Source organism: Psammomys obesus, unplaced genomic scaffold (assembly GCF_907164565.1).
Source record: "Psammomys obesus unplaced genomic scaffold, mPsaObe1.curated_primary_1811, whole genome shotgun sequence".
Lineage (NCBI taxonomy): Eukaryota > Metazoa > Chordata > Mammalia > Rodentia > Muridae > Psammomys > Psammomys obesus.
In genome coordinates, this window is record NW_026591598.1 from 14,096,725 (window position 1) to 14,124,218 (window position 27,494).

At 52.8% G+C, this 27,494-nt stretch overlaps 1 protein-coding gene across 1 annotated transcript; it reads left to right on the forward strand.

The window, feature by feature from the left end:
- Positions 1-1,313: 1,313 nt before the first annotated feature.
- Positions 1,314-26,364, forward strand: E2f2 (E2F transcription factor 2). The gene is made up of 7 exons (XM_055610884.1): positions 1,314-1,580; positions 6,965-7,070; positions 9,101-9,320; positions 10,020-10,178; positions 13,227-13,341; positions 16,147-16,339; positions 22,995-26,364. The coding sequence occupies exons 1-7, from the start codon at positions 1,314-1,316 to the stop codon at positions 23,261-23,263; spliced, it is 1,329 nt and encodes a 442-aa protein (XP_055466859.1). The 3' UTR covers positions 23,264-26,364.
- Positions 26,365-27,494: the final 1,130 nt, after the last annotated feature.

The window sequence follows — 27,494 nt, forward strand, 5'->3', positions numbered from 1 at the left end:
CTGGAGGCGCTTAGATGACTGTGTCTCCGACAGACTCTGGACCCTCGCCCCTGCTGTGTCTGCCAGAGGGCAGGACAGAGCTTGGGAGAGTCAGGGAGGAGCTAGAACAAACAAGGACTCCCAACCTGGACTGTCCTACATTTGACTGCCAACTCTCAGATCAGCAAATCTGTGAATGACCCCGGGCAAATTATCCCGCGACTCCCTAGTTTTTACCCGTCCCGCTCCTCAGGACTGGTAGGATAAACTAAGGAAGATAACACATGTAATCTTGGTTACTGTACTGTACTTGGTGTGCTGTACTGGCTGGCTTAGGGTAGGCGCTCGACAGATGTTAGTTCTTCCTGAAGAAGAAACAGAAACCGGAGGCCCCACCCTTCCCTGCCCCTCTGTCAGTTAAAGGAACAGGTTTCTGGCTTTCGTTTGAAGAGAAAGGGGGATATATCGGTTATATTAATTAATATGTTAACAAATTACATAATCTAACTAAGCAACAATGCAAAAGAACAAAAGGTTCTGTGGCCTGGGAAATACACAGAGGGTCAAGGCTCAGGTCCGACTCCGCTCAATTGCTCGCCCCGACCACCAAGGAACCGCGGCCTATTCCTCAGCGCAATTCGGTGTTCTGCTGGTCGCTACATTGGAAGTTCCAGATGCACCCCTCGCCTCAGTTTCGCCGGCTGTTACGAGAGAACGCCGAAGTCAGCAGATGTCGCGGCCCCTTTAAGCCACTAAGCTCCTGTTGTAATCGCTGTTTCTTAGACTAAGCCTTTCCGGGGGTGGGTGGGTGGGTGGAGCCCATATATGTTGCAGCAGCCAATCAAGGCGCGGCATTTTCCGCGGGAGATCCGAATTTGGCGGCACCTACTTTGGCGCTAAAAAAAAAAAAAGAGAAAAGAAAAGAAAAACAAAAAAGCAGAAAGAAAGAAAAGAAAAGAAAAAGGAGACTGAGCAAGGGCTGTGGACTAGAGGGCGAGCGGAGAGCCCAGCGGGGTGCACAGGACACCCCACGCGGGGCAGGGCACGCGCGTGACTGCGGAGCCCGTGGGCATCCCGCGCCGGCGCGACCCGGGGCGCCCAGACATTCGGGGGCCCGGGCCGGGCCGGACCAGCCCCCGGCGGTGCCACCCGCGCCACGCGATCTCCGAGCTCGGCGGCGCTGGGCGGCGGGCCAGGAGGGGAGGGTCCGGCCTTGCCCGGCGGGCGTCCATTGGCGGCTGCTCCCGGCGTCCGCGGCGCAGCCGGCTGCAAGGCCCGCAGGTGCCCCGCGCGCGCGCGCCAGACCCGAGTGGGCAGGGGGCGCCGCACTCGCCATGCTGCGCGCGCCGCGGACCCTGGCTCCGGCCGCCGCTCAACCCACAAAGAGCTTGCCCGCCTTGAACCCCACCGAGCTGTGGCCTCCGGGGCTCGGCAGCCCCCAGCTCTGCCCGGCCACCACCACCGCCACCGCCACCGCCTACTACACTTCGCTTTACACGCAGACGGTGCCTTCCTCTGCCGCGTTGGGCACTTGCCTCGACGCCACCCCCCACGGACCCGAGGGCCAAATTGTGCGATGTGTACCCGCGGGCCGGCTGCCGGTAATGCTGGGGACCCCCGGTGCTTCCCCTAGAGGTGTCTAGGGTGGGGAGGAAAGGAAGGAGGGTGCCCGGGGCTCAGTTTGAGTACAGCTGGGAAGTGGGACCGGCAGTAGAGGGGACGAACCCCTTCGTTTTCGACTGCGTGAAATAATCTCACCTGCTGTTGTGGAGTGCAAGGAGCACTGGACAGGGAACCCGGAGACCTCTGCCCAGCGCCCCTAGCGCCTGTGTGACCCTGAGGGAGTCTGCGCGAGGCGTCCACATTGCTACAGTTCATTCATTCTTTCATTGTTTACGCCCGAAACCAGCACCTGCTATTTCAGGCCAGGGGCTTGGCCTGCGGGATTTCCCAGTGACTTTAAACCAGGAGAGGTGTCCTGGGTCTCTGGTCCAGCCTGGTGTGGACAAAGTGGTCCAGCCAGCTCTTCCTCAAGTGCTGTCCTCCGGTCCTCCCCACAGCCTGGTCATTTTCCGAAATAGCCAGTGGCAGATGCAAATGTAGCTAGCCACTTGGAGTTCCTGTTCAGATGGACTGTGTCTTTCCTAGTCTGGCAGATGTGTTGTCAGGGAGAGAGGGCCTGGTGTGGTAGCATTGGGCAGTAGCACGGGGTGTGTGCTGGGGGAAGGAGTAGGAGCCACCTTAGAGTGGAAGGGCCTGGGGGGTTGGGGCGAGGGTCGGGGAGCCTCTGCTTTCTGCTCCTGGTCACCCACTGTGTCTATTTGAATCCGTCGGGGCCTCTGTTTCCTCTTCTTTAAAAGTGGTTTTAAAATTACGTGTGTGGGGGGGAGGGGGCTGTCGGTGCCGCATGGTGTGTTGGAGAGGTCAGGGGACAGCTTTTCAGAGTGGGGTTTTCTCCTTCTGAGTGGGTGGGTCCCACTCAAGCTCAAGCTGTGCAGCTTGGAGGCAAGTCCTCTACCCACTGAGCCATCCTGACAGCCCCAGTCCCCTCTTCTAGAAACAGGTTTGGCCTGTCTCCTCTGCCAATCCCAGCTCCAGGTCCAAGGGGGGGTGCCTGGGGGTGTATTTGTAGTGTGTGGTAAGTCTAGGGGCAGGGGAAAGACCACCCGTGTCCCGAGGGCATTTTGTCCCAGGGTGGGCTCAGGGCTCAGTGCTACAGGCGGAGCCTCATTTTGTGCCTTTGGAGTCAAGGTTTATTTCAGCTCCCAAGATCCCTTTCCTGGGAGCACAGCAAACGGCTGGGCTGTGTGGTTACCCCCATTCTCCAGGTCAAGAAACTGAGGCTAACCATTCTCTTGCCTCGTCTGGTGCTCAGCATTTTACAGCCTAGTGCGTTTGTGTAGCTTGTGAAGTAGATGCTTTTTGTTCTAGAGGTGGGGAACTGGGGGGTTAGAGGTCACACAGGGAGATGGTATGGTGACCTGCCCCACAGGCCAGCTCTCTCTGCAGCCTTGCCTTCCCCCTGAACTGCCTGTTTTAGGAGCTAGGTGCCCCCAGGAAGTGGGACTCGGGCTGGCTAATCTCTCCCTTGACCACCTGCTTTTGGATGTAGAGTGTCAGGAACAGCTGGGGTTTTGAACTGCTCCAGACCTCCCCACCAGCTCTGCATCTGTCTGTCCTACCCTCTCAGGGCGGGCTCAGGGATCTCAGCCAGAGCGGCTCTTGCTTGCCAGGCACCACTTGGCACTCTGAACCAGTTATCTTGGTTAAGATGCTCGGGAGGAGGTGTTCTGTAGGTGAGGAAAACCAAGCCGAGGTGAAGTCACTTGCCCAAGTCACCAGCCGAGAGGTGGGGTGCCCTTGCATCAGACTCCCTAGGGGCCTGCCAGGCCCAGAGCCTGGTCCATCTCCAGATGCTGGGGCACGGGGGCCCCCCTGGGCAGGCCTAACCCTCTGCTTACTCATTTTACAAGGGTGTGACCTGGAACTGCTCCAAACCCAGCCCTGGGTGTGGCCTTCTGCTTTGTGGCTGTAAAGTGTGGGGTGAGCAAGATTTGTTGGGGAGCTGGCCTTTCAGGGGTGACAACCAAGCTGAGTTGCAGAAGTAGCTCGGCTCCGCTCGCTTCCATGCCCGATTGTTCTTGCTATCCTCTAGAAGAGACCGAGGAACATTTTCTTAAGGAGTCTGACCTCCGGCTGGGGCTCATGACGTTTTTCTACCAGTCCTACAGCTGGTATTTCTCTTTGGCTCTTAATTTGTCTATGCTGTCCACAGTGCAGTTTTGGAACTCACTCTGTAGACCAGGCTGGCCTTGAACTCAGAGATCTGCCTGCTTCTGCCTCCTGAGTGCAAGGATTAAAGGCTGGAGCCACCTCAGTTGGCTGCTGCTGCTGCTGCTGCTGCTGCTGCTGCTGTCTCACTGTTGCCAGGCTGGTCCTGAACGCCTAGGCTCAAATGATGCAGCTGAACTGGGCATACATACATATCTGTAGTCCCAGCGCTGGGGAAACTGAGGCAGGAAGATTGCCAAGAGTTCCAGATCCAGTGGGGCATGGTGGTGCAGGTCTTTAATCCCAGCACTCTGAAGACAGAGGCAGGTGGCTCTCTGTGAGTTTGAGGACAGAAAACTCTCAGAGAGTTTTAGGACAGCCTGGGCTACATAATTCGACCCTGTCTCAAACAAAGAGAGATTTTGCCTCAGCCTCCCTAGTGGCGTAGGTTGTAGGCAAAACATAAATATGTATATATTTTTTAACTCCCCACATCAGGTCAGACCATGGCATAGAGGCTCAGGAGTAGGGTGACATGTCTCAGGCTGTCCTGCTATCATGGACCTATAGAGCCAAACAGCAACGTGATGCCTAAATTTGTTCTCACCCCAGTGCCCGCCCTAGGTTGGAGGGGAGACCCAGGTCCCTGCTGTGTGCCCTTGGACAAGTCATATCCCTTCTCTGACCCGATTACTCTTTGCTTCCCCGCCAGCTCCTCTGTTCCTCTGGGGCTCCCTAGCAGTTCTCCCCTCAAGGGCTTGGCAGATGGATTAAATCCTAACCAGGACAAAGAAACTGCTTCAGAGGGTCCAGATTAGAGCCACATCGCCCTCTGGGTGTGGTCACAGGGTCCTTTAGCCCCTGCTGTCTCATCTCACTTCACTCTTGGAACTTCACCCACGGCGAGGCCCATGCCTGAGTGGTGGCAGCTCCTGCACCGGCCTGGCCAGGTTACTCTTCTGCAGTGCCTTACTGACTCCTCAGCGGGAGCAGATTGGCCCAACCCTCTAGGTGGGTCAAGGTTACCTGACTTCCCAGCTAGCTAAGGAAGGAGAGGTCTAGCTTTGACCCCGTCTGACCCCGAGGCCTGTGCTCAGCCACTCGGCTCCTGGTGCCACCTGGCCTCTGCTGGCTTTTCTCTGGGCAGTGCCCAGATGTTAGGCTGGTGTTAGGTGAGGGACACTTTGTTACTTCGGGACCTAATGAGGGAGCATGAGAAAAGAGGAGACGGCGGGCGGATGTGTGAAGCGATGGGAGCAGGTGGCCAGGCCTTGGCTCACAACCTAGCAGTTCCCGGGGCGGGGGGTGGGGGTGGATGGGTGGCTCTCGTAGCCTGGCTTTGGAGTTGGACAGACCTGGGTTCAAACCCTGCCTCTGCTTTTTCCTGCGTGACTTTAAGCCTGCCTTGTAACCTAACCTCTCTGTATCCGCTTGTCGGCCAAGACACATCAGGACCGTGAGGGAATGTGACAGGCTGGTTCTCTTCTGGCCCCTGCCTGGCAGGTGGCAAGTAAGGTTCTGATGGGGGGTCGGGAGTGTGGGATGAGCTGGAACCAGGCTTGACCTGCTCTCCTGTCTCCCTGCCTTTGTATGGTGGGAGGGGGTCTGGAGCGAACTATTTTGATCAAGCCGGAAGTTCCTGCAGCCCACCTGGCCTCAATTACAACAGCCACAGGATGGTTACTGGTGGTGCTGGAGGCTTCATCAGGGCTGAGAGCTGGAGTTCAGCTTGGCTTATGTGGCAGGTCACAGCCGGTGACTGGTGAGATCTTTCTCTGGCTCAGTCAGTTGAGAGGTAGCTGAGGGGCGCTCAGGAGACCATTGGAGGAATGAGTGTCTGGGTTCTGTGTGAGGACTAGGGTGGAGGAGAGGGGTGACATTCAGGCTCCTGGAAGCGATGAGCAGAAGAATTCTTGTACCAGTCCAGGGAGACTTCCTGGAGGGGGCAGGGGTCGGGGCGGGGAGCTGACACCTGTCAGGCCAGCTGTGCTCAGCAGCAGTTAGAAGGCTCAGCCCCATGGAGCGTGACCTCACCACCAAGTGTTAAAACAGACCTCTCCGAGCATGCCTGGGCGGGGGGGGGGGGGGGGGGGGGGGGGGGGGGGTATCTGGAGGACAGGGAAGGAAGGAAACGGTCTCAATGGCCCCAGAGGGTGTGTCCAGGAAGATGTTGAGATGGTGTTTGGGGAATAGACTGTGTATTTCCTGAGCCCCTACTGTGTAGCTCTTACTGAGTACTTCACTTGAGTTACTCCCGAGACCTCCGGCTCATGATGTTCTGCCCATTTTACTGAGCAGGAAACTGAGGCTCTTAGTTATGGTGACACATGTCCCTAGATCACACAGTGAGCCTTCAAACCTGCTGGAGATTCCAGCTGGCCCTTTGCCCAGTGCCCCAGTGCCCCAGTGTCTCTGCCCCACCCCTGCCCAGCCCTAACCATCAGGGAGGCCCTTTCCGGGCAATGGAGCAAGAAGCCTCATTGTGGCCCTGTGGTGGTGGTGGCGGGGGGGGGGGGAGGGTGTCTGGGTAGAGAGGAGCAGATGGGCTGTGGTTTGGTTTCCCCAGCAGGTGTTTCCCAAGCTTGGCGGGAACGGGGAGTGGCAGCGGGGCCTCAGCTGCTTGTCCTCAAGATGCTGGGGAAGGACTCATTGTGTCTCAGAAAAGAAAGAATGACAAGCAGTCCCATTCAGGAGGCCCAGGACCCTCAAGCTGGAGCCCAAATGAGGAGGGAGGGTGTTTGTACTGTTTCCCAATGTGGGTACCTCCCTGGGGTGTGGCACGGAGCCAGGAAGTCCCTTGGGCCTGGGCGGATGCTGGTCCCACCCTGATAAGGGCCAGCTGTGGAGCCGTGATGAGCACCAGGTCTGCCTGAGCCAGCTGCTTCTGAAAGGGGCAGGTCCCCAGCCTGATGTGGTTTAGGTCCTGCCCACTTCTTCCTCCAAGTGTGTGTGTGTGTGTGAATGTGTGTGTGTGTTTTGCATTGGGTAGGGCCTCCAGGGCCTGGACCATAGAGGTAGGAATTTTATTTGCTCCTTACTTTGATGGACATTTCCTAGCCACGTTCAGCCAGCCACGATGTGGCAATGGCTGGTGGCAAGCATGCAGGAGACGGCTGCTGGTGGCCTCCTTGCGCTGGCTGCAGTTCAGGGAAGAGGCTAAGGAAGGCCCAGTTCTCTAACTCTTCCTCTTCCCCTCTCTCCCTGTCTGTCAAAGGCCAAAAGGAAGCTGGACCTGGAAGGCATTGGGAGGCCCACCGTCCCTGAGTTCCGGACCCCCAAGGGGAAGTGCATCCGAGTGGATGGTTTGCCAAGCCCCAAAAGTAAGAGTTTCCGATGGGCACCCGCAGCTGGGTGGCACGGGACAGAAAGCAGCGGTCCCACTTAAGTCACAAGCACAGGGGTCTCTTGGGCGATTTCCTTTTCCAAGGTTTCCTGTGTACTCTCACACTTGATTCGGTCCAGTAGACAGGATTATGTCCTGATTACTGCTGAGGCAACTTGGGAGAACTCAGCGCTTGGCTGAGGTCACACAGCTAGTCACAGGAATCAGGGCTAACACCTCACCTCACGCCGATTCTTGCACTTTAGGCACCTGTTCCATGGGGCTAACCAGGTCTACTGTCTAGTTGGGAGCCTAGTATGTGTTTAGGTTTTCACATTTGGGTTAACCTGACCTAAGAGACAGCCCAGGGAGGCTCCGTGGCTAACCAGGATCTGCCTCCCACCCGCAGACAGCGCTCAGGGACTCAAAGGGAAGCTTGAAATAAGCCACCTGGTGTCACTGGAAGGTCCTCAGGCTGTCCCACCAGAGCAACGGTTCTCAACCTGTGGGTCGGGACCCTTTTGGGGGTTGAATGACCCTTCCACAGGGTCATTCATTGGAAAACACAGAGATTTACATAACAATTCATAACAGCAGCAAACTTACAGGTGTGAAGAAGCATGAGGATCTGTGTTAAAGGGTCGAAGCATTGGGAACCACTGGACGAGAGCCTGGGCTAAACCGCAGGGGATTCCTACCGCTGGGATTTTCAGTCAATATTCAGGTTAACCTGGAAGTTTGAGCCAGTATGTTCAGGAGAGACATGAATTTTCCCAGAGACCTAACGAAGGGGTATGACTGAGTGTCAGGTAATAGTGATTCCAGGCAAGGGCTCCCACCTGACTTTTCTGGAACCCCCCTTTATCTCGTGAAGATGAGGCAGCCCTAGCTCGGGATGATAAGACAGTTTACTCTTCGTTTGATTGATTAGAGGCTACACAGAACCAAGACTGAAGGATGCCACAGCTCAGTTAGACAACAGAGTGATCTTAAACACAGTGATCAATTATTATTATTTTTTTTAAAACAGGGTTTCTCTGGGTAGCCTTGGCTGCCCTGGACTTGTTTTGTAGACCAGGCTGGCCTTAAACTCACAGTTATCCGACAGCTTCTGCATTCCCAAGTGCTGGGATTACAGGCGTGCACCACTGTGCCCGGTTCACTGATCGATTATTATTGTCTGTCACTAACACAAAACTGGGCTAAGCAGCCCGTGTGCCAAATTCTTGGCCTCTGTGTCAAGGGATTCTCAAGTCCCCTTCTTAGTTCCCATGACTAGCTTGGCCACCAACTTCTATGTGACCTAAAGTCATTTGATTGCAAAAGTCCCCTTGAGGTTTAATTCGCTGCAGCTGAGAAGTGTTGCAACATCAGCCTTGTTGAGAAAGGGACCTTTTCCATGAACCTGGTCCATTTGATGTTTGATGTTAAATGATTCTCCTCAGATAATTATTGGGCTACACATGGAAAGAAAAGGCAAGTGTGGGTCTATTAAAGATGTTCTCAGATCCAGGCTTGCCCATTCCTCCTGACCATAACTCCTAATTCCTGGTATAATTGGCAGGAGCAGATAATGGGTTTAGGGGAAAGGCTGGGGCCAAACTGCCTGGATTTAAATCCTGAGTAAAACGAACAAATTACTTGACCAGTCTGTGCTTCTGTACACCCGTGTCGGGTATTCGCTTGAGGAGAGTGCCCGCAACAGTGATCCGCCCAACAGTAAGCAGTCCTTGGAGCTGTGGCAATGCCTGCTCCTAGCTAGAGCGGAAAGGTGCTCCGAACCGGGAGTCGCCACACTTGGCTTCCGGTCCCGACAGCGCCCCCTGCCGGAGAGACCTGGAGCAGTCCGCCGCCCCCCAGGTTTCAGGTTGCTGGTGCGCGCGGCAGCGGAGAACCCCCTGCCCGCACGCTGGACAGCTCTCTCGGTGGAGGGTGGCAGAACGCGCTGCCGAACAGATCCGGACTCGCGGAGGGAACCCAGGCTGGCTCCCCCAAAGCGGTGTGTGAATGGGGCCTTTTCCTCCTCAGCCCCCAAGTCTCCCGGGGAGAAGACACGCTATGACACGTCACTGGGGCTGCTCACCAAGAAGTTCATTTACCTCCTGAGCGAGTCGGAGGATGGAGTCCTGGACCTCAACTGGGCAGCCGAGGTGCTGGATGTGCAGAAGCGGCGCATATATGACATCACCAACGTGCTGGAGGGCATCCAGCTCATCCGCAAGAAGTCCAAAAACAACATCCAGTGGGTGTGAGTGCCTGGGCCAGGCCATGGCACCATCCAGTGGGTGCATGTGGTGGGGGCGGGGCCGGGACCTACTGTAGCCAATAGATGCGGGTTTTGGGGTGCCCTCCCCAGCAACAGACATGTACAGGGCAGGGGCGGTGGTGGGTGGCCAAAGCCAACCACCAGGTTTCTGAGGAGGGACAGAGCCTGTGTGTTTGGGTGAAGCAGGTGTTAAATGCTGAAATAATGGCGAGAGAGTGCTAAGGGCCTGGGCAGAGTGGGGTTGTAAAAGCCAAAAGGACCCCAGCTCCTGTGTCAGGGTCCCCCTCTTGGCTTAGGGAAGCCTTTGGGAGCCACTCAGGTGTGAGTCAGACTCCTCCTCACCGCTCCAAGGTCTGAACGAACCCTGGCACGAACTCAGGAAACCCAGGCACGGAGCCAGGGCTAAAGTCAACAGTTCCTTTCTGATGGAGGCTGGGGCGGAAGGCCAGACTCTGGGGTTCAGGCTTCTTATCTCTAACCTACCCCAGACTTCAAGGGCGAGTCCATGACAGTTCCCAGGGAGCATCACCGCTGATTTGCATACCGGGGTGGGGGCGGCGCAGGGCTGGCACGACTAGCCCTGGCTTGGAGTTTCACCAGCTCCCCTGTGCGGTTATGTGGGGCGGCCCGCGGTGGGGACCGTGAATAGGGAACTGACGCTGGGGGCTGCTCTGTTCCCAGAGGCAGGGGAATATTTGAAGACCCCACCCGACCTGCGAAGCAGCAGCAGCTGGGGCAGGAGCTGAAGGAGCTGATGAATGCGGAGCAGACCCTGGACCAGCTCATTCAGAGTTGCTCGCTGAGCTTCAAGCACCTGACCGAGGATAACGCCAACAAGAAATATCCTTTCTGCAGGGAGGGGGGAGGGGGCAGGGCTGCTGGCTGTTGAAGTCACTCTTGATTTCTTACCTCCTTACAGGGACTAGCTCCCTCTAGGGGACTGGCACATCTCTCAAGCTTAGGGAAGTTTGGGGTTTGCTTTCTTTTCTTTTCTTCTGTGAGACCCTGCCACGGAGATTTAGGTGCCATGCTGTGTGTGTTGGTAAGTCCCGCAATGGGCGTTTGCATCCAGTGTGGAGTTCCCTTCTCCATGTATGTTTTAGTTATTATGTTTCCTCTGGTGTGCATTGTGCTCTAGCAAGTGTGTGGAGGTCGCAAGATAATTTACTGAGGTCGATTCTGTCCTACCACGGAGGTCCCAAGGATCCAACTGGCATGCTGGGAGGCAGTGCCATTATTCCCTGAAGCATCTCACCGGCCCATAGAGCTTGTTTTCATGTCTTCTCCTTTCATTTAGTCTTTGTCAATTTCATACACATATGCGTTAACCATATCTATTCCCAATTTCCCTCTCCCCCAACACAGCCCCTTCCCACCTTCATATCCTCTCCTTTTTTTAAAAAAAAAAAAAAATTATTTTTATTTCCTATAGATTTATTTATTTCATTTTATGTGTTTTGCTTGCGTATATATTTGTGCGCTCCATGTGTGCCTGGTGCCCTCGGTGGGGGGGGGGGTGTCAGAAGAGGGCGTCAGGTCGCCTGAAACTTGAGTTATAGATGGTCGTGAGCCACCATGTAGGTGTTGGGAATTGAACCTGGGTCCTTTGCAAGGACAATGAGCGCTCTCAGCTGCTGAGCCATCCCTCTGATCTTGTTGGGTTGAACTCCTGCAGGTAACCGGAGTCACAGTGAGTTGTACAATAGCCATGTCCTGTCCCCAAGGCAGTGTCACACAGTATTTCTACCCACCCTCTGTACCCCTAAATTCTTCATAGCTTTTATGTTTTAAAAGCTGGGGAAGACCATTTTTGAGATAGGGTTTCTACCCAAGGCTGGCCTTGAACTTCCTAAACATCTGAGAATGACCCTGGACTCCTGGATCCTCCTGCTTCTACTTCCTGAGTGCTGAGGTCATAGGTGTAAACCACCTTGCCCAGCTTATGTGGTCCTGGGGTTAGAACCCAGGGCTTCATGATTGCTAAGAAGCACACTCCTAACTGAGCTGCATGCCCGGCTGATTCCACCCCCCTTTTTTTTTTCCTTATACTATAGCCTAGACGGGCCTTGAACTGGTGGCAATCCTCCTGATTCAGCCTCCTTAGGAAATTGTTGGGATTACAGCTGTGAACTGCAATGCCTGACTGACTCCGTGTTTGTGTGTGTGTTTGTTCTTCTGTGTTGCCTGGCTGTCCTGAAAATTGCTCTGTATGCCAAGCTGGCCCTGAATTCAGAGAGAAGTCAGAGGCTGGCCTGCCTCTCTGCATCCCAGGTGCTGGGATTAAAGGCGTGCACTGCTGTGCTCAGCTTAGAATCTTTTGCTTATTGAGACAAGGCCTTTCTATATGGTCCTGGCTCTCTTAGAACCCACTGTGTAGGCCAGGCTTCTTGCCTCAACCGTGTGTGTGTGTGTGCGTGTGTGTGTGTGTGTGTGTGTATGCCATGACACGTGTTCATGTCAGAGGATCACTGTCAGGTGTCAGTTCTCCCCTTACCATGTAGGGTTTGAGGACCAAATTCAGTTTCCTCAGGCTTGCTGAGCTCTTGCTGTCCCTATTATTATTACGATTACTGCTTTCATTCTTTATTTGTTTATCAGCGTGTATGTGAGGGGTGTGCTCACGCCACAACACACATGTAGGACCAGAGGACAACTTGCAGGAATCAGTTCTTTCCCTCTCCCACATGGAACCCTGGGGTAGAACTCAGGTCATCAGGCTTGGTAGCAAGTATCTTTACCTACTGAGCAATCTTGCCAGCCTTTATTTTTAAAAACATATTTTATTTTATTTCTTTGTTTAAAAAAATTATTTATTATTTATTTTTTTAATGTATATTGGTCTTTTGACTGCATGTATGTCTGTGTGAAAGTGTCAGATCCCCCGGACCTGGAGTTACAGACAGTTGTGAGCTGCCATGTGGGTGCTGGGAATTGAACCCAGGTCCTCTGGAAGAGCAGTCAGTGCTCTTAACCACTGAGCCATCTCTCTAACCCCTTTATTATCAACCAACATACAAAGTAAATAGCTTTTCTTAAGGAATTTTCATTTGTACTTAATTGTGGTTAGTCTTTCCCATCTTCTCTCACCATCTCCTTTCTTCTGCTCCCCATTTGTAACCTTCTACCCCTAGAATTCTCCTTTTGGCTTTCATAGTACTTGTGTTCTATTACCTTTCCCACTCCTTTCCCTTAAAGCTCCCGCACCTCCCCTTTCTAGTTTCCTGACCATTGCCCACCCCTACTCACTTACAATACATACATAAAAATCAGCAGAAGAGAGAATAATGTCTTTCTTCCTTTTGGAGGGTTTATTATTATTATTATTATTATTATTATTATTATTATTATTATTATTTTGGGGCTTTAAGACAGGGTTTCTCTGTGTAGCCCTGGCTGTCCTGGAACTCACTCTGTAGACCAGGCTGGCTGGCCTCGAGCACAGAGATCCACCTGCCTCTGCCTCCCAAGTGCTGGGATTAAAGTCTTGCGCCATCACCAGCAGGCCAGCATTTGTCTTTCTAAGCCTGGGTTACCTCGCTTCATGTAATAGTTTCCTGTTTTCATTTTCCTTTATGCTGGTACCATTCTGTTGAGTCTGTAACATATTTTCAGCAACCATTCACCTGTTGCTGGGCATCTAGGCTGATCCCGTTTCCTTGTGGTTGCAAATGGCCTCACTCACCCTGGACTTTGAATCTGCTTTCCAGCAGGACGGAAGGTGGCTTGTGCTATTCAAAGAGCAGGCTATGGCCATTCGCAGTTTTTCCTGAGCTGTATCGTGTGTGAGGGTGTGATTTCCAGAGGCTTAGAGGGGAGAAGAAAAGCCCTGGGAGGCTGGGATGTGCATTTTGACAAGGCAGTCGCTTTTCTTAACTTGCCTGCCCTTACATTGGCCTATGTGACCTATCAGGATATCCGTGCTGTAGGCAACTTCAAGGAGCAGACAGTGATTGCAGTTAAAGCCCCTCCTCAGACAAGACTGGAAGTGCCGGACAGGGCAGAGGTGAGAAGGGAGACACTGGGTGAGGAACGGGGCGGGAAGGCCCTGAGTAGCTCTAGAGTGTGCCTGGCACTTCTAGCCCACGCTCCACGGATCCATTCTGGAGCCTGGGGCAGAAGTGGCAGAATCTAGAAAGAACAATAGAGACTAAGTACTGGCTTGAGGGCATCCCTGGTTTGACAGAGATTGTTTTCATTATTATTATTATTATTATTATTATTATTATTATTATTATTATTTTGGTTTTTTGAGACGGGGTTTCTCTATGTAACCTTGGCTATCCTGGACTGGCTTTGTAGACCAAGCTGGCCTCAAACTCTCAGAGATTCCCCTGCCCATGCTTCCCTGAGTGCTGGGATCACAGGTGTGCGCATTCATCCTGCGTGGGCTCCTGGGCACATGCGCTTGTGTGCCCACAGAAGCGGTTAGGACTCATGAGAATCTTTACCCACTGGCCAAGCTCTCACAGGTTCAAGGTGAAACAGTTCTTCAATGCTGAGGATGGAACCCATGTTTTTGCATGTGCTAGCACATTCTCTATGACAGCTCTACCTCTACCCTTGGCCTTTTGAGACAGGGCCTCTCTGGGTGGGTTGGGCTGGTTTTAAATTCACTGTGTAGCCCAGCCTAGCCCCAGGTTCATGATCTTCCTGCCTCTGCCTCCTAAATGCTGGTGTTGAAGGCAGAGATCACCATTCCTGGCATAAAGATCAAATTAAAAAAAAAAAAATGTTTTAGCCTGGTGCGGTGGCACACACCTATAATCCTGGCGCTTGGGAAGTAGAGGCAGGCGGATGTCTGTGAGTTCGAGGCCAGCCTGGTCTACAGAGCGAGTCCAGGACAGCTGGGGCTACACAGAGAAACCCTGTATAAAAAAAAACGACAAAAAAAAGTTTCAAAATTTTATTTATCTAGTCAGCTCCAACCCTATGTGTGCGTGCATGCGTGTGTGTGTGTGTCTCTGTGTGTGTGTGGGTCAGAGACAATTGGTGGGAGTCAGTTCTCTCCTTCAGGTGTCATCAGCCCTGAGGACAGGTGCTCTTCTGCTGAGGGTTTTCTATCCCAAACCAAAATTGTTTTTGTTTTTGAGGTTCATTCATATTTTTATTTATATGTTTGGGTGTTTTGCCCGAATAACGTAATCTGTGCGCTATGTGCATGCAGCGACTGTGGCGGCCAGAAGAGGGTGTTGGAGCTCTGTGGAACTGGAGTTACAGGCTCTTGTGAGCTGCTGAGGAGGTGCTGGAAGTCAAAGCTGGGTCCTCCAGAAGAGCTCTAGTGCTCTTAGTCGGGGCTCTACACCATCTCCTCCAGCTCCAAACCGAAATCCTTAGTCCTCCCTGTAAAGCCTTTGGTGCCCTGAGCCCAGAGGACTCAGCCACTTTCATCTCTCTGTCCTTGTTCACGTCAGCCTGTCTGCAATTGAGCATCCTCAAGGCCTTTGCACATGCTAGCCCCTCTAGCTGAAATTTGCTTCCCCTCTCCCTGCCTGCTGGACAGCCCCTGCCTGCTAGACTCTGGCTGTCCTCAGCTTCCAACTGGAGACTGAGTCACTTCCTTCTTCATCACCTCAGAGGAGATCTTCCCATTTAAAATGCACACACACACACACACACACACACAATCAGTTCTCTGGCCCACCTTTGACAGGATTCCTCAAGAACTCACTATGTGTAACCAAAGACAGCCTTGAAATTCTGTCCCCTTGCCTCTACTTCCAGAATACTGGGACTGTGGGCATTTGAGAGCACGCTAGTGTAGGAGGCCTGGGGGCTGGAGCCCAGGGCCTTATACTTGCCAGGCAAGCGTCCCAGCAGCTGAGCTAGATGCCAGCTTGTTAGGGATTTAAGCTTTAAGAACGAGCTGTTCAACTTGTGTCAGCGTAATGAGAGATCCAGAAATACTGTGTTTGAAGGAACCCATGCTGCAGAGGTCGTGAGAGCCCCATCCCTCAGGACCTGGTGGGTTGGGGGAGACCCAGGCAGGGGCTCTCTAACTTGACTGAAGATGTGCTGAAGGACAGAGGAAGCACCCTGGGGAGACAGGTAAACAGTATCAGAGATGCCAAGGGTTTCTGCCAGGTGACATGATGCTTAGAGACCTGAACTTGTGGCCGAGTGTGTGTGTGTGTGTGTGTGTGTGTGTGTGTGTGTGTGTGTGTGTGTGTGTGTTCACTGTGTCTTATGTACAGATGCAGTGGGAAGGACAAGGGTGGAGAAGCTCGGTCCCACTGGTTTAGGCCTGTGGTGAGGGGAAGACCAAGCGACCAGCTCAGGATTTGGGGGAGACAAAGTTTAACTCAGGGACTCAAATCGTGGTTCGCATCTCTCCGGTGCTCTGTCTATCCCTGCCCACCCCTCTCTGTGCTGTTCTCAGTTGGGCTCCTCTCCTGTGGCAACAGCTTAGCCAACCTGGGAGGAAGAGACCTTCTCTTCTTGTGTCCAGCCAGGGTCCTGAACCCTGTGCTGGTTGGGTTAACCTCGGCCATGACACCTCGAGGGGGCCACGTAGCCCTGACTGTCTAGAGCTGAGTCACAAGTGGGGGTGTTGGAGTTGGAAGGCCCCTTCACACACTTCATGGCAGGGCACAGGGGAGTCCGATTCCCCCAAGGGGAAAATCAAGGTGCCCTCCCTACAAGGACACTTGCAGGTTGGACAGTGGAACAGCCATGTCCTCCCGGCGGGGCGGAGCAGTGTCAGGCCTGGGCTGAGTTTGCTCTCGTGGGTGGCACTGCCTGTGCCTGCTCACACCTGCTGACCCGTGGGCCCGTGTCCAGCACTGTGAGGTGGTTTCTCTTCCTCCTCCAGGAGAACCTGCAGATTTATCTGAAGAGCACCCAAGGGCCCATTGAAGTCTACCTGTGCCCAGAGGAAGTGCAGGAGCCAGACAGTCCTGCCAGGGAGGCTCTCCCCTCCACCTCTGGCCTCAGCCCCATCGCTGACGGCGCTGAGCCCAGCTGCAGCACCGACCCTGGGACCCCAGAGACCACAGCGTCTTCAGGTAGGCCCTCTGTGTGGTCACCGTGCTTCATGCTCGTCGGCCCTGTCTCACCAGGGGAGCTGGTGCTGCTTTGGGGCAGCTCAGCCGCTCATCCCCCTCGGCTTCGTGCCCTTCGACAGTTTCTGTTTCAATCTCCTCATCTGCAGTTTGGGCAGTAGCAGTTAATATTTAACGCTCAGGTTATTAAAAGGGTCAGCGAGCTAATGGAAACTGAGTGTTTGGCCTGGCAGTACCTGTTACTGTCATTTCTGCCGCCGCCACGGCTAGGAGGACAGCTCACAGCCTAGCACGTGGCGCTCCATAAGACTCAGTAAGCGGTGACATGTGTGTGGCGTGGGAGTTGTACCCAGGGCACTACCCATCCTAGGTAGGTGAGCACTGAGCCACTGAGCCACGGCCTCACACTGTCAGTTTTGTGGGTTTAAAAAAAAATAGTTTATTTAAAAGTTTGTTATAAAGACTCTGTAAATACAAAGAGCATCCTGCAGAAAAATGAACCAGATCCGAAGTTTCTGCGTTTCAATATACTGTACCATTAGAATAGCCAAGGCTGAAGAGATGGCTCGGTGGCTAGGAACACAAAAGGACCCAGGTTCAATTCCTAACACCCACATGGTGGCTTACCTGTGTAGCCCTGGCTGCCCTAGAACTCTGTAGACCAGGCAGGCCTCAGAGAATGGCCTGCCTCTGCCCCCTGAGTGCTGGGGTTAAAGGCCTACGCCAACACGGCCTCTCTAAAAGTTGTGGAGCTTCATGTTAGATTCTGAACTTTTTTTTACTACTGAATATGTTTATGCTCTTAGCTGCCACCAAGACAAACAACAATAAACCCAGAGAACTAGACACACAATTGCCTTTCTCTCCTTGGTCCTTACCTGTAGGCTAGGCTAGCTTCAACCCTCAAAGGTTTGCCTGTTTTGAGTGCTGAGATTAAAGATATGTGCCACCATGCCTGGTAGGTTTGGTTTTGTTTTGACATAGGGTCTCACGAAGTCCAGGCTAGCTTCAAACTTTCTGTGTCTAAGGATGACCTTACATTCTCATCCTCTTGCCCCTACCCCGAGTATGAGAGTTATGGGTTACATACACACATATTTATACGCCTAGTGTATGCACTGCTGGAGATCAAAGCCCGGCCTTTGTGCCCAATCCACAAGCGCCCTATCAACAGAGCCACACCCATAGCCCAAGTCTCGGTTACTGTTTTCAAATCACTTACTTATGTATTTATTTTACTCTCCTTTGTTGTTATATGTGGATGCGTGTATACCGTGGTCACGTGCATGCCCTGACACGTTATAGAGGTCAGAGGACAGCGTGCAGGAGTCGTTTCCCTCCTTCCACTCTGTGGGTCCCAGGGATGGTCAGACTTAGTGGCAAGTGCCATTGCCTGCAAAACCACCTGGCTGGCCCCAGGTCTTTGTAAGGGTTTGAGACGAGATCTCTAACCCAAGCTGACCTGTAGCTGAGGTCCTCCATCTTCGCCTCCCAGGGATGGGATTACTGAGGGTTACTCCACATCTGGTTAGCCCTGGATTTCCAGAAGAAGGCTCAGGACTTTCTCTGGTGACAGTAGCTGAGTATTTTTTTTTTCCCACCATGACTCAGCTGTGGGTCTTCTCATCCCGTGGCACACCTTGAAGGAGGTCTCATTACCCCTGCTTTAGCGGGGAGAGGTGATGCAACCTAGCCAAGCACAGACAGCTGGGAGGCAGCTTGGTGGTGTCTTGACCTTTGGTCCACTGGGGCCCGATGCTGTGTCCTCAGGCACAGGACAAACCAGGAAGGGCCCCTGGCTGGAGGGCCCACACCTGGCTGGGAGGCCGGTGGTGCAGCTAATGAGTCAATGCAGCCAGGAGCCACCTCTGCAGGACCGCCAGTTCTGCCCCAGCTCACAGGAACAGGGTCTTCGGGGCCATGTAGGCCTATGGTTTGCTGTTTACTTTTTGTTACATTTACTTACTGTGTGTGCCACGCACATGTGGAAGCCAGGGATCAGCTTTCAGGAATCGTTTTTTTTTCTCTCTCTACCACGTGGGTTCTGGGGTTTGAACTCAGGTCTCTATGCTCTGCTGCAAGCTCCTTCTCCCAGTGAGCCATCTTGGCAGCCCCAGAACCATAGAATCTAAAGAAAGGCAGAGTGGGATTGGTCTGGGAGTAAAGACTTGTGAAGTTCTACAGGACACAGGCCGACTTCCGCCTCTCTAACACGAAGGTTGACACTCACCTTGCAGGTCAAAGCTGGCTGGTTTTTCATAAAGCCAGTGAGCTAATGATGGTTTTGAACTTCCGGCTTTTCTTTTTATTTAGTGGTTGGGCTGGGAACTGAACCCAGGATCTTACACACGGTAGGCAAGCACTCTGTCACTGAGCTACCCCCTAGCTTGTGTTTTTACACTTTCTAAGAGTTGAAGAGGGGGGCTAGAGAGATGGCTCAGCTGTTAGGAACATTTGCTGTTCTTGCAGAGGACATGAGTTCAGGTCCCACCACCCACGTGGTGACTCTGTAACTACAGTTCTAGGGGATGTGATCTGACGCCCTCTTCTGACCCCTGCTGGCAGTGTATGCAGATAGCACCATACATTCACGAAGGCAAAATATTTGTACACGTAAATAAGTCTTTTTTTAAAGATTTATTTATTTTTACATATGAGTGCTCTATGTGCATATACACCTGCGTGCCAGAAGAGAGCATCAAGTCCAAGTATAGGTGGTTGTGAGCCACCCTGTGGTTGCTGGCAAGAGCAGACAGTACTCTTAACCACTGAGCCATCTCTCCAGCCCCCGTAAGTCTTTAAAAACAATCAAAAAAATTCGATGGTCGCTGTGGTACCCTGTAATCCCAGCACTCAGGGAGGCAGAGGCAGGCAAATCTCTATGCGTTTAAGGCCAGCCTGCTCTACAAAGAGAGTCCCAGACAGCCAAGACTACACAGAGAAACCCTGTCTCCAAAACCCAAAGAATAAAAATAAAAAGAGTCGGGTAGAGGGCCACTGTGTTACACACAGCCTGAAATACTGTCCAGCCCTTTACGGAAACTTACTGACCTTGATCTCATTCTACATGATTAAAGTAATGCCCAGACAGAGCAAGCGGCTTCCCTGAACTCTCACAGGAAATTGATGGAGTTGCTGGGACCAGAACCCAGACTCTTGACTCCTGTCTGGTGATCTCTGCAGTGTGTGTCACTCAGGGACAGGGCTTCTCTGTGTGCCCAGCCGTCGGTCCCTTTGGGCACCTCCCTAGTCCCTATCTTTTCACCCAGACCTGTGCCCCACCCTCCCCTCCCACCTGCTGCCCTCTCGCTCAGCTGTAAACATGTACCTGGCTCTCCAAAGTCAGAGCCTCCTGCGCGTTGCTTGTCCTCTAGGACCTTTCGTGGAGACGGTGGTAAAAGGTCCATGTCAGATTTTTAGTGTAAGAGCTGAAGCCCAGAGGCTGTGGTGGAGCTGAGGGAGGGGTACAGCGCTGGCCTAGCCACTGAGGCCCTGGGTTCTATCCCAGATGGTGGGGTGGGGGCGGGCAAGAAGACTTGGAGGCCTCGGAGTAGGTGGGCGTGGAGCCAGTTTTGCTTGCCCCTCTTTGTCCCCACTGAAGGGAGGAAAGGGAGATTGTGTACACTCACACATAGGCTGAGAGGATGAAAAGGAAGTTGCCTGGGGGTGTGTATTCACACACGTATACTTACATACACACTCACTCACGAAGATACAGACATGGTCCCCATGCTCCAGCTAGAAGTAGAGGTTTTTGGTTGGTTTGGTTTGGTTTGTTTGTTTGTTTGTTTGTTTTTGTTTTGTTTTGTTTTTGAGACAGGGCTTCTCTGTGTAGCCTTGGCTCTCCTGGACTCGCTTTGTAAACCAGGCTGGCCTTGAACTCATAGATTCCCCTGTTCTGCCTCCCCTAGTGCTGGGATTACAGGCGTTTACAACTGGGCCCAGCTGGTTGTTGTTTATTTTACGTGTGTTTGCCTCTGTATGTATGCATGTATGTATGCATATGTACCACATATGTACAGAAGAGGACATCAGATCCCTAGAACTGGAGTTGCAGGCCGTCGTGAGCCTCTTTGTAGGTTCTGGGAACCAAACGCGGGTCCTCTTCAAGAGCAGCAAGTGCTCTTAACCTCTGAGCCATCTCTCCAGGACCAAAGCGCAGAGCGCAGCAGTCTTGGCGTTTAAGGTTCTGGTTTGTGCAGGGGAATCGCTAACCTTGTCATCTCAGTTTCCTCGTCGTAGAAGGGGCTTGCTTCTGACTCCCACCCTGGCTCTGACATTCCGAGACAGAGGATCTGAAATTGGGAGACTTGGCTTGGAGCCTGTCGTCCTGGGTTTGGGAAACCAAATGAGGCAGTGGGGGGAGGGGGAGCATTTGAACCTAGAAATTGGCAGCATGGTAAGACCCGGGCTCAAGAGATACATAAACAAACACATAAACATCCGCCTGGCCTAGTGACAAAAGCCTCGCCATTTCTTGGGAGACTGAGACAGGAGGGTCATGACTGAGAGGCTTGCCTGGAATGTAGTGAGTTCAAGGACAGGCCAGGCAACTTATTCAGACCCTGTCTCAAAATGACAAGTGTGGAGAGTGTTAAGGATGTAGCTCAGTGGCAGAGAACTTGCCTAGCCTGCACAGGGGCCTGGCTTCTAGTCCTGGCACTGCTCCTCGTGAACGTGACAGGGCACCAGAGTGTGGTAATGGTTGTTGTTATTTTGTTTGTTTTGTTTTTTTGGGACCGGGTTTCTTTGTGTACTGGCTGTCCTGGACTCACTTTGTAGACCAGGCTGGCCTCGGACTCACAGAGACCCACCTGCCTCTGCCTCCCAAGCACTGGTATTACAGGCGTGCACCACCATTGCCTGGCCAGAGTGTGTTTTTATAAACAGCTAACATGAACTGAGCACACAGGCAGGCTCTGCGGTTCGGAGCTATTCCGTGTGGGCGGAGGAATAGGTGTTACAGAGAACTGCTCCAGGCTGATAGCATCAAGAAAGAGAACAAGGCTCACATTCCCCTAAGGCCCTTCCCTGCTTCCCTAATCCCTCCACTCCCCACGATTCTGAGTAATTTCTCCTTTAGCCTTCCCAGGAAGCTGGGTATCCACGGTGGATATGAAGCAGGGCTGGGATTCTGCAGCCACATTCCTGTTCCCTTTGCCAGGCCCCCTGCCGTAATCTCAGACATGTGTTAGGATTGTGATGGGCTGGGGCTCGAGCCCGGGGCCTGTACATACTAAACAAATACTGTATTGCTGAGTTATGCCTCCAGCCCTAAGCTTTAGTGATGATGGTGTTGTTTAGGGTGTGCATGTGTGTCCGTGTGTAGCTCTGCATATACATGCCTGTGTGTGCAGAGACCAGCACATCAGGTGTCTTCCTTTATTGCCCTCTGAGTTATTACCTTGAGACGGAATCACTGGCTCTGAAACTTGCTATCATTTGGCTAGACTGGCTGGCCTGTAAGCTCTCAGGACCCACTTGCCTCCCAGCCATGCTAGCTTTTACATGGATGCTGGAAGATTGGGACTCAGGTCCTCCTACTTGCAGGACAAGCAGTCTGTTGTTGTTGTTGTTGTTCTGTTTTGTTTTGTTTTGTTTTTGTCTTTTTTGAGACAGGGTTTTTCTACGTAGCCTTAGCTGTCCTGGACTCGCTTTGTAGACCAGGCTGGCCTTGAACTCATGGAGATCCCCCTGCCTCGCCGAGTGCTGGGATTACAGGCGCTGTGCCTGGCCCATTTGTGCCTTTTTACAGCAAGGTGTATTTTTGTGTTTTGGTAGACACTGAGGTGTGCGTACTTGCATCTACCACAAGAAGCTTCTTAACCAAGATTCTTAAGAATCTTCCCAGGCCTTGCTGTTTTGTTTCGGGATCTTGCTCTGTAGTCTCAAAGGATGCCTCTGCCCTCCGAGGGCCAGAATTAGAACTGCAAGCCACCATCCTTGCCCTGAAACTTTTGTCCTAGATTGAGATCTTGAGTTTGGCCTTTAGTCCACTCTGAACTAATTTTGGGAAACCGCATAAGGACCGAACTTCATTCCATTCCACTCTCCTTTGGGGGTGGGAGTGGCAATGCTTAAAAAAATGCTTATTTTATTTTTCATTACTTATTTGTGTGTGGGTATGCGCATACAGATACCAGTGCCCACCGAGGCCAGGGGAAGGCATCATCTCTGGGATCAGGAGCTGCCCGTTGTGAGCTGCCAGGGGTAGACGCTGTGAGCCAAGCTCAGGTCCTCTGCGAGAACAGCGCACTGAGCCACCCACCTCTTCAGCCCAGGAGGATGCCTGTTATAGATAGGAGCTGTCGGGGTGTTGTGTGCTGATGTGACGATGTTAGGAGAGTCGGGGAAGCCAGAAATGCAGGAACGAGGAAATGGCTTCAAAACCAGTCCTTGAAGGTAGCAAGGTGGGCTGGGTACAGGAGCTGAGGGTAGGTTCTTAGGAACATGTCACTGCGCCCAGGGGAGGGGAGAAGGAGAGAGTGGGAGATGAGGTTCCTGTGACAGGTTCCTGGAGAGATAGGGTGTCCCCAGGCCATTGAGTGGAAGAGATGGAGGAGGGGCCAGGCATCCAGAGAGCAGGAAGACCCCCCCCCCCCCGCCGCCGTGTGCTCAGGGCCAGCCATGACCCTTGTCTATTTGTCTCCAAAACTAGTACTGATGCCCCAGCCGGTCCCGCCACCGCCACCGCCAGCACCATCCCTCGTCCCCTTGGAAGCCACTGACAACATGCTGGAGCTGACGCACCCCCTTCTGCAACAGACTGAGGACCAGTTCCTGTCCCCAATCCTGACAGCCAGCTCCCCTCTGATCAGCTTCTCCCCGCCCCTGGACCAGGACGAGTACTTGTGGGGCATGGATGAGGGTGAGGGCATCAGTGACCTCTTCGACTCCTATGACCTTGGGGACCTGTTGATTAACTGAAGAGTCCTGCCTCTGTCTCTACCTCCCGACAGACAGACTGACAGGCTCTCTCCCCAGACACGGGGGATGCTGGACGCCAGGTGTCACCCTCCGTGTGCGAGTGGCTCCGTTCCAGCCTTCCTTCAGGTGGAGGCCAGCCAGGGGGATATGGGTGAGGAGTGTATCAGGGGCTGGGCCCTGATCCTCCTCTTGTAACCTCTGACCCCTTCACGAAGGACCACAGGTACAAGCGACCACATTCAGGGAAAGGGTCTGCTGTCTCCTTCTGAGGGCAGTTGGTCCCTGGCTTTCTCCAGAAGCACTTAACGCCTTTGTATTTATTTCAGGTTGAGTTATGTTTGTTTGTCCGCCCTGAGTTTTAGCAGGGAGATTTGTTCCTGTTTCTCCTCAGACCGGCCCACCCATACCCACTGCCTACGGGCACACCTGGGCTTCCCGGGGCCCGTGCCAACTCCTTGGTCGTTCTCCGGCCCCACAGTGGTGCCTGGGTCTTGAGGAGACTATCCAGTTTGCTTGAATATTAATTGCACTTAGGCCTTGTAATTCTAGAAAGTGCCAGGCCCAGCCAAGGGCATCAGCCATCCTAGAGAGGTTCCAGTAGCTATCCCAGAGGAGGTAGCCAAGGAGGCTTGATTCCTATTGGATCCCTTATTCTTTTTTATTTTTTATTTTTTGGATCTCTTATCTTGCCTGAGCCTCAGAATGTACATACAGGCCTTCAAGGGTTAACCCGGAAGAGCTCCCAGGAAAAAGCAGGAGGCACGTGTCGTGGCTCCTGGAGCCTCTGCCTTGGAGCTTCTGGGGTGTCTTCCTAGTCCTGGTCAGAGACCTGGGCGGTAGAGGCTGAGACAAGTGTGAGAAGAAAACCGACATCCTGTGGGCTGCCCACACTAGCCTGGGAGGATTATTTTGTTTCTTGGTCACAGTTGTTGAGGGGGCGGGAAGATTGCTTAGGTACTCCAAGCCTTCCTAAGCCCTCACTCCATTTCTAAGGACTAAGAAGTGACTGGAGCCTGGGAGCAGGTTTGCACCCGATCCCTCCTCCTGGGAGTGCTGGGGGGTGACAGGATGGGGGTGGGCTTCTTCACTGCAGACTAGGCCTCAGCAGCTCATGAGGAGACAGCCGGTGCCTGCCACCTCTCCTGGTGTGGGGACACTCGAAGCACCGTGGGCTTCACTTCTTTTTCCATAGACCGACCATCCAGGGTTCCAGGGGTCAGATGGCGAGAGGGGCCCTGCTTTTCTCTCTTGACCATCCTGAGACAGAGAATGGCAGAACTAAGGCCATGTGTTCTGTAGAGGTGCACCCAGGGGTGAGGGGGCCTAAGAGGCCTTCCACCCACCCTCAGGGAGCTGGGGTTCCTCAGGGGCTCAGCAGGGCAGCACTTTTGTTGTTGTTGTTGTGAGTTTGTAGCATTAAATTGATTTAAAAGGTGAAATTGGCTCTGCCAGGCAGCTCCGAGCTGGCTGACTGGCATTAAAAGTTTGGATGTTGAGCTCATCTGTACTGAAGCCCATTTGGGTTAATTTGTCTTATCCTTGGCTCAACTTCCTCCCTCCTCCCCCTGCCCTGAGTTAGTCCCCTCCAAGGAGTGGTCAGTGTCTCACTGCTGCCCCTCTTTGAAGTTTGTATACTTTGATACACATGTCCAACCTTTGACATATGTATTCTTGTCCTCCATAAAGTTCACACTCAAAAACTGCACAGTTAAGCTACCAAAAAAAAAAAAAAAAAAGCTCATGATGTCTTAAGTACGTTTACAATTTTGTGTTGGGCTGTGCTCATAGCTGTGGCCCATGCTGCAGGTTGGACATACCTGCTAAAGAGCTGTCTAGGGTTTCTTACCAAACACCAGGTCTTATCAGACCATCTGGAAACCCAGCATGCTCTCGACACAAGGTGACCCTCAAGCGATGAGGATGCTACCTGGGATCCAGTCTGATGCTCCCAAGGCCGCCCGAGGCCAGGGACGGCATTGCTGATCTCGGGTCACTCCCATTTAGCAATGTGCCAACTCGGAGAGCAGAGATGCCTGACCTCCCTGCCTTGGGCTCTGGGTGGAGAGCTGGGGTTAGGGGGAAGAGGGCTGTCATTCCTGTCTGGAGTGGGGCTATAATGCAGTTCAGATTCAGTCACCAAATGCCGGGCACAGGGATGGAGTCCTTCCGAGGAGATGCCTCCTGCTGTCCTGGCTGTCTCTTTTCAACCCTGCTTGGTCCAGGGGCTGGACCTCCCGGAGAAGCCCCAAGGAAACAAGCTCATGCCGCTTTCTTGCCAATGATACTTGAGACCCCCAAGTTCCTGAGAGTGCTTTAAAAGAATGGGGGGGTTCCCCATTTGGAACACTGTTTTTGAGTGGAATTTATTTAAGGCCCCATGGAAATGTTCATGCTAGGGGTGGGAAAGATGCCAGTTTCTTTCCGGGGTGAATGCTTTCTTCAGGGAGGTTTCCCAGCCCCACCAGCAGCCCCCAAGTCCTTTGTGTCCCCAGGGCCTTCATGTCCCCGGGGACCCCAGAGCACTTAGCAGAATTAAACTTGTAAATAGGCTTGGAAATGCACCATTGGCAGATACCAGGATGAGTCCCTTCTCTGTGGTGGTTTGGCCAGTTAGTGTGGCTGTGACGAGGGGAAGTTCTGGTAGTTTATAAACTATTTTAGGGGGTGTGACTTGGTTTCCCCTCCCTGTGTCTCCTCAGCCTCCCGTTCCACACAGGTTAGAGTTGTAGAGGGCTTGCTTTTGCCAGCAATGGGTGTTGTGTAGCTTTAGTGCCCCTGAAACCTTTGGGGCTGTTTAGAAGCAGTTTCTTGGTTTCTGTCCTTGTACCCAGAGACCCCACCTCACCTGGGTCCCCCCTCTTCTCCCACAAGGCTCTTCAGGGACCATAGCGGCCACAAGTCTGGCCAGCATCTGGCTCTGGAAGAGATGAAGTCTTTCGGATGTGTTCTGTTTTGAGGATGCCTTGGGGTGTGGGGGTCTGGGGTCCCTGAGTTGGGGCTTCGTGTGGGTCACCTACCTCCTGGTTTCACCCAAAGTCCTGCCTTGAACACCAGCGAGTTTCCTTCTGCTGTGATAATTGGGCATTAAACAGTGGCGGCTCTGGGAAGCTTTGTCTTGGTGTGATTTCTTTTTGCAGAACCAGGGAATCCTTCCCACCCCCCAGGACCTCATACATGGTAAACACATGCCCAACCACTGAACTATACCTGTTGTGCTTCCTGAGTGACAGGTCTTACCCACTGAGGGGCTGGGGGTGAGGAGCTTATCTGCCCTGCTGATGTGACCGCCCTGGTGTCATCCTTTCCCTGCATTGTTCCCATGTCTGGAGTTAGCGGTGCCAAGCTCTGCAGTGTGAGCCCCTTGCCTTCCTAATAGCCTCCCTGTTTCTAACAGTCACGCTCCAGTCTACATCTCAGCAGCGTCCCCAGATCAGAGGGGTCGCCATTGTATACATGCGTGCAGATACACAGAGCCCAACAGGCCTCCCAAAGCCTCCTGTGCCTCCCTGCCTGGGCACTGGGGTGCCATGCTTAGTGTTGTTTTTTCTGGGAACACAGGTGCTTACGCTTGTTTGTAAAGCACTCCTCCCCACAGAACCATCTCTAGCTCCAAGAATTAAAAAAAAAAAAAAAATTTGTTGTTGTTGGAAAGGATGGGACATCATAAAGTCAGGTGTGGTGGTGTATAGCACCCAACATTTGGGAGATGAAGGAGACAGGAGTTCAAGGCCAGCCTGAGCTACATGAGATATCTTTTAATTTTTTTAGATTTGGTATGTATACAATGTTCTGGCTGCACACCAGAAGAGGGCGCCAGATCTCATTATAGATGGTTGTAAGCCACCATGTGGTTGCTGGCAATTGAACTCAGGACCTCCGGGAGAGCGGCCATTGCTCTCCATCTCCAAGCTCTGAGCCATCTCTCCAGTCCACATGAGATAGCTTTAAAAACAAAACAAAAAAGCAAAATTAAACAAACAAACCAGGACTTCATCAGTGATGTGAAAAGACATCTTTTAGAATGGGAGAAAATATTTGTAAATTATATATTAGAGACTTTATTCAGAAAAGAAAATGAACTCAGGGCTGGAGAGGTGGCTCAGAGGTTAAGAGCCCTGGCTGTTCTTGCAGAGGACACAGGTTCAATGCCCAGCACCGACAGGACCTTCTGACTTTCCCGGGTATACCTGCTGCCCATGGATACATGCAGACAAAACAGTCAGACATATAA

What these genes read in the sequence shown, in the direction of transcription:
- E2f2 (XM_055610884.1), top strand. Translation starts at nt 1,314, where the DNA reads ATGCTGCGCGCGCCGCGGACCCTGGCTCCGGCCGCCGCTCAACCCACA. An exon ending in TACCCGCGGGCCGGCTGCCG is followed by an intron (nt 1,581 to 6,964) that starts GTAATGCTGGGG and finishes TGTCTGTCAAAG; the next exon opens with GCCAAAAGGAAGCTGGACCT. An exon ending in AAAAACAACATCCAGTGGGT is followed by an intron (nt 9,321 to 10,019) that starts GTGAGTGCCTGG and finishes CTCTGTTCCCAG; the next exon opens with AGGCAGGGGAATATTTGAAG.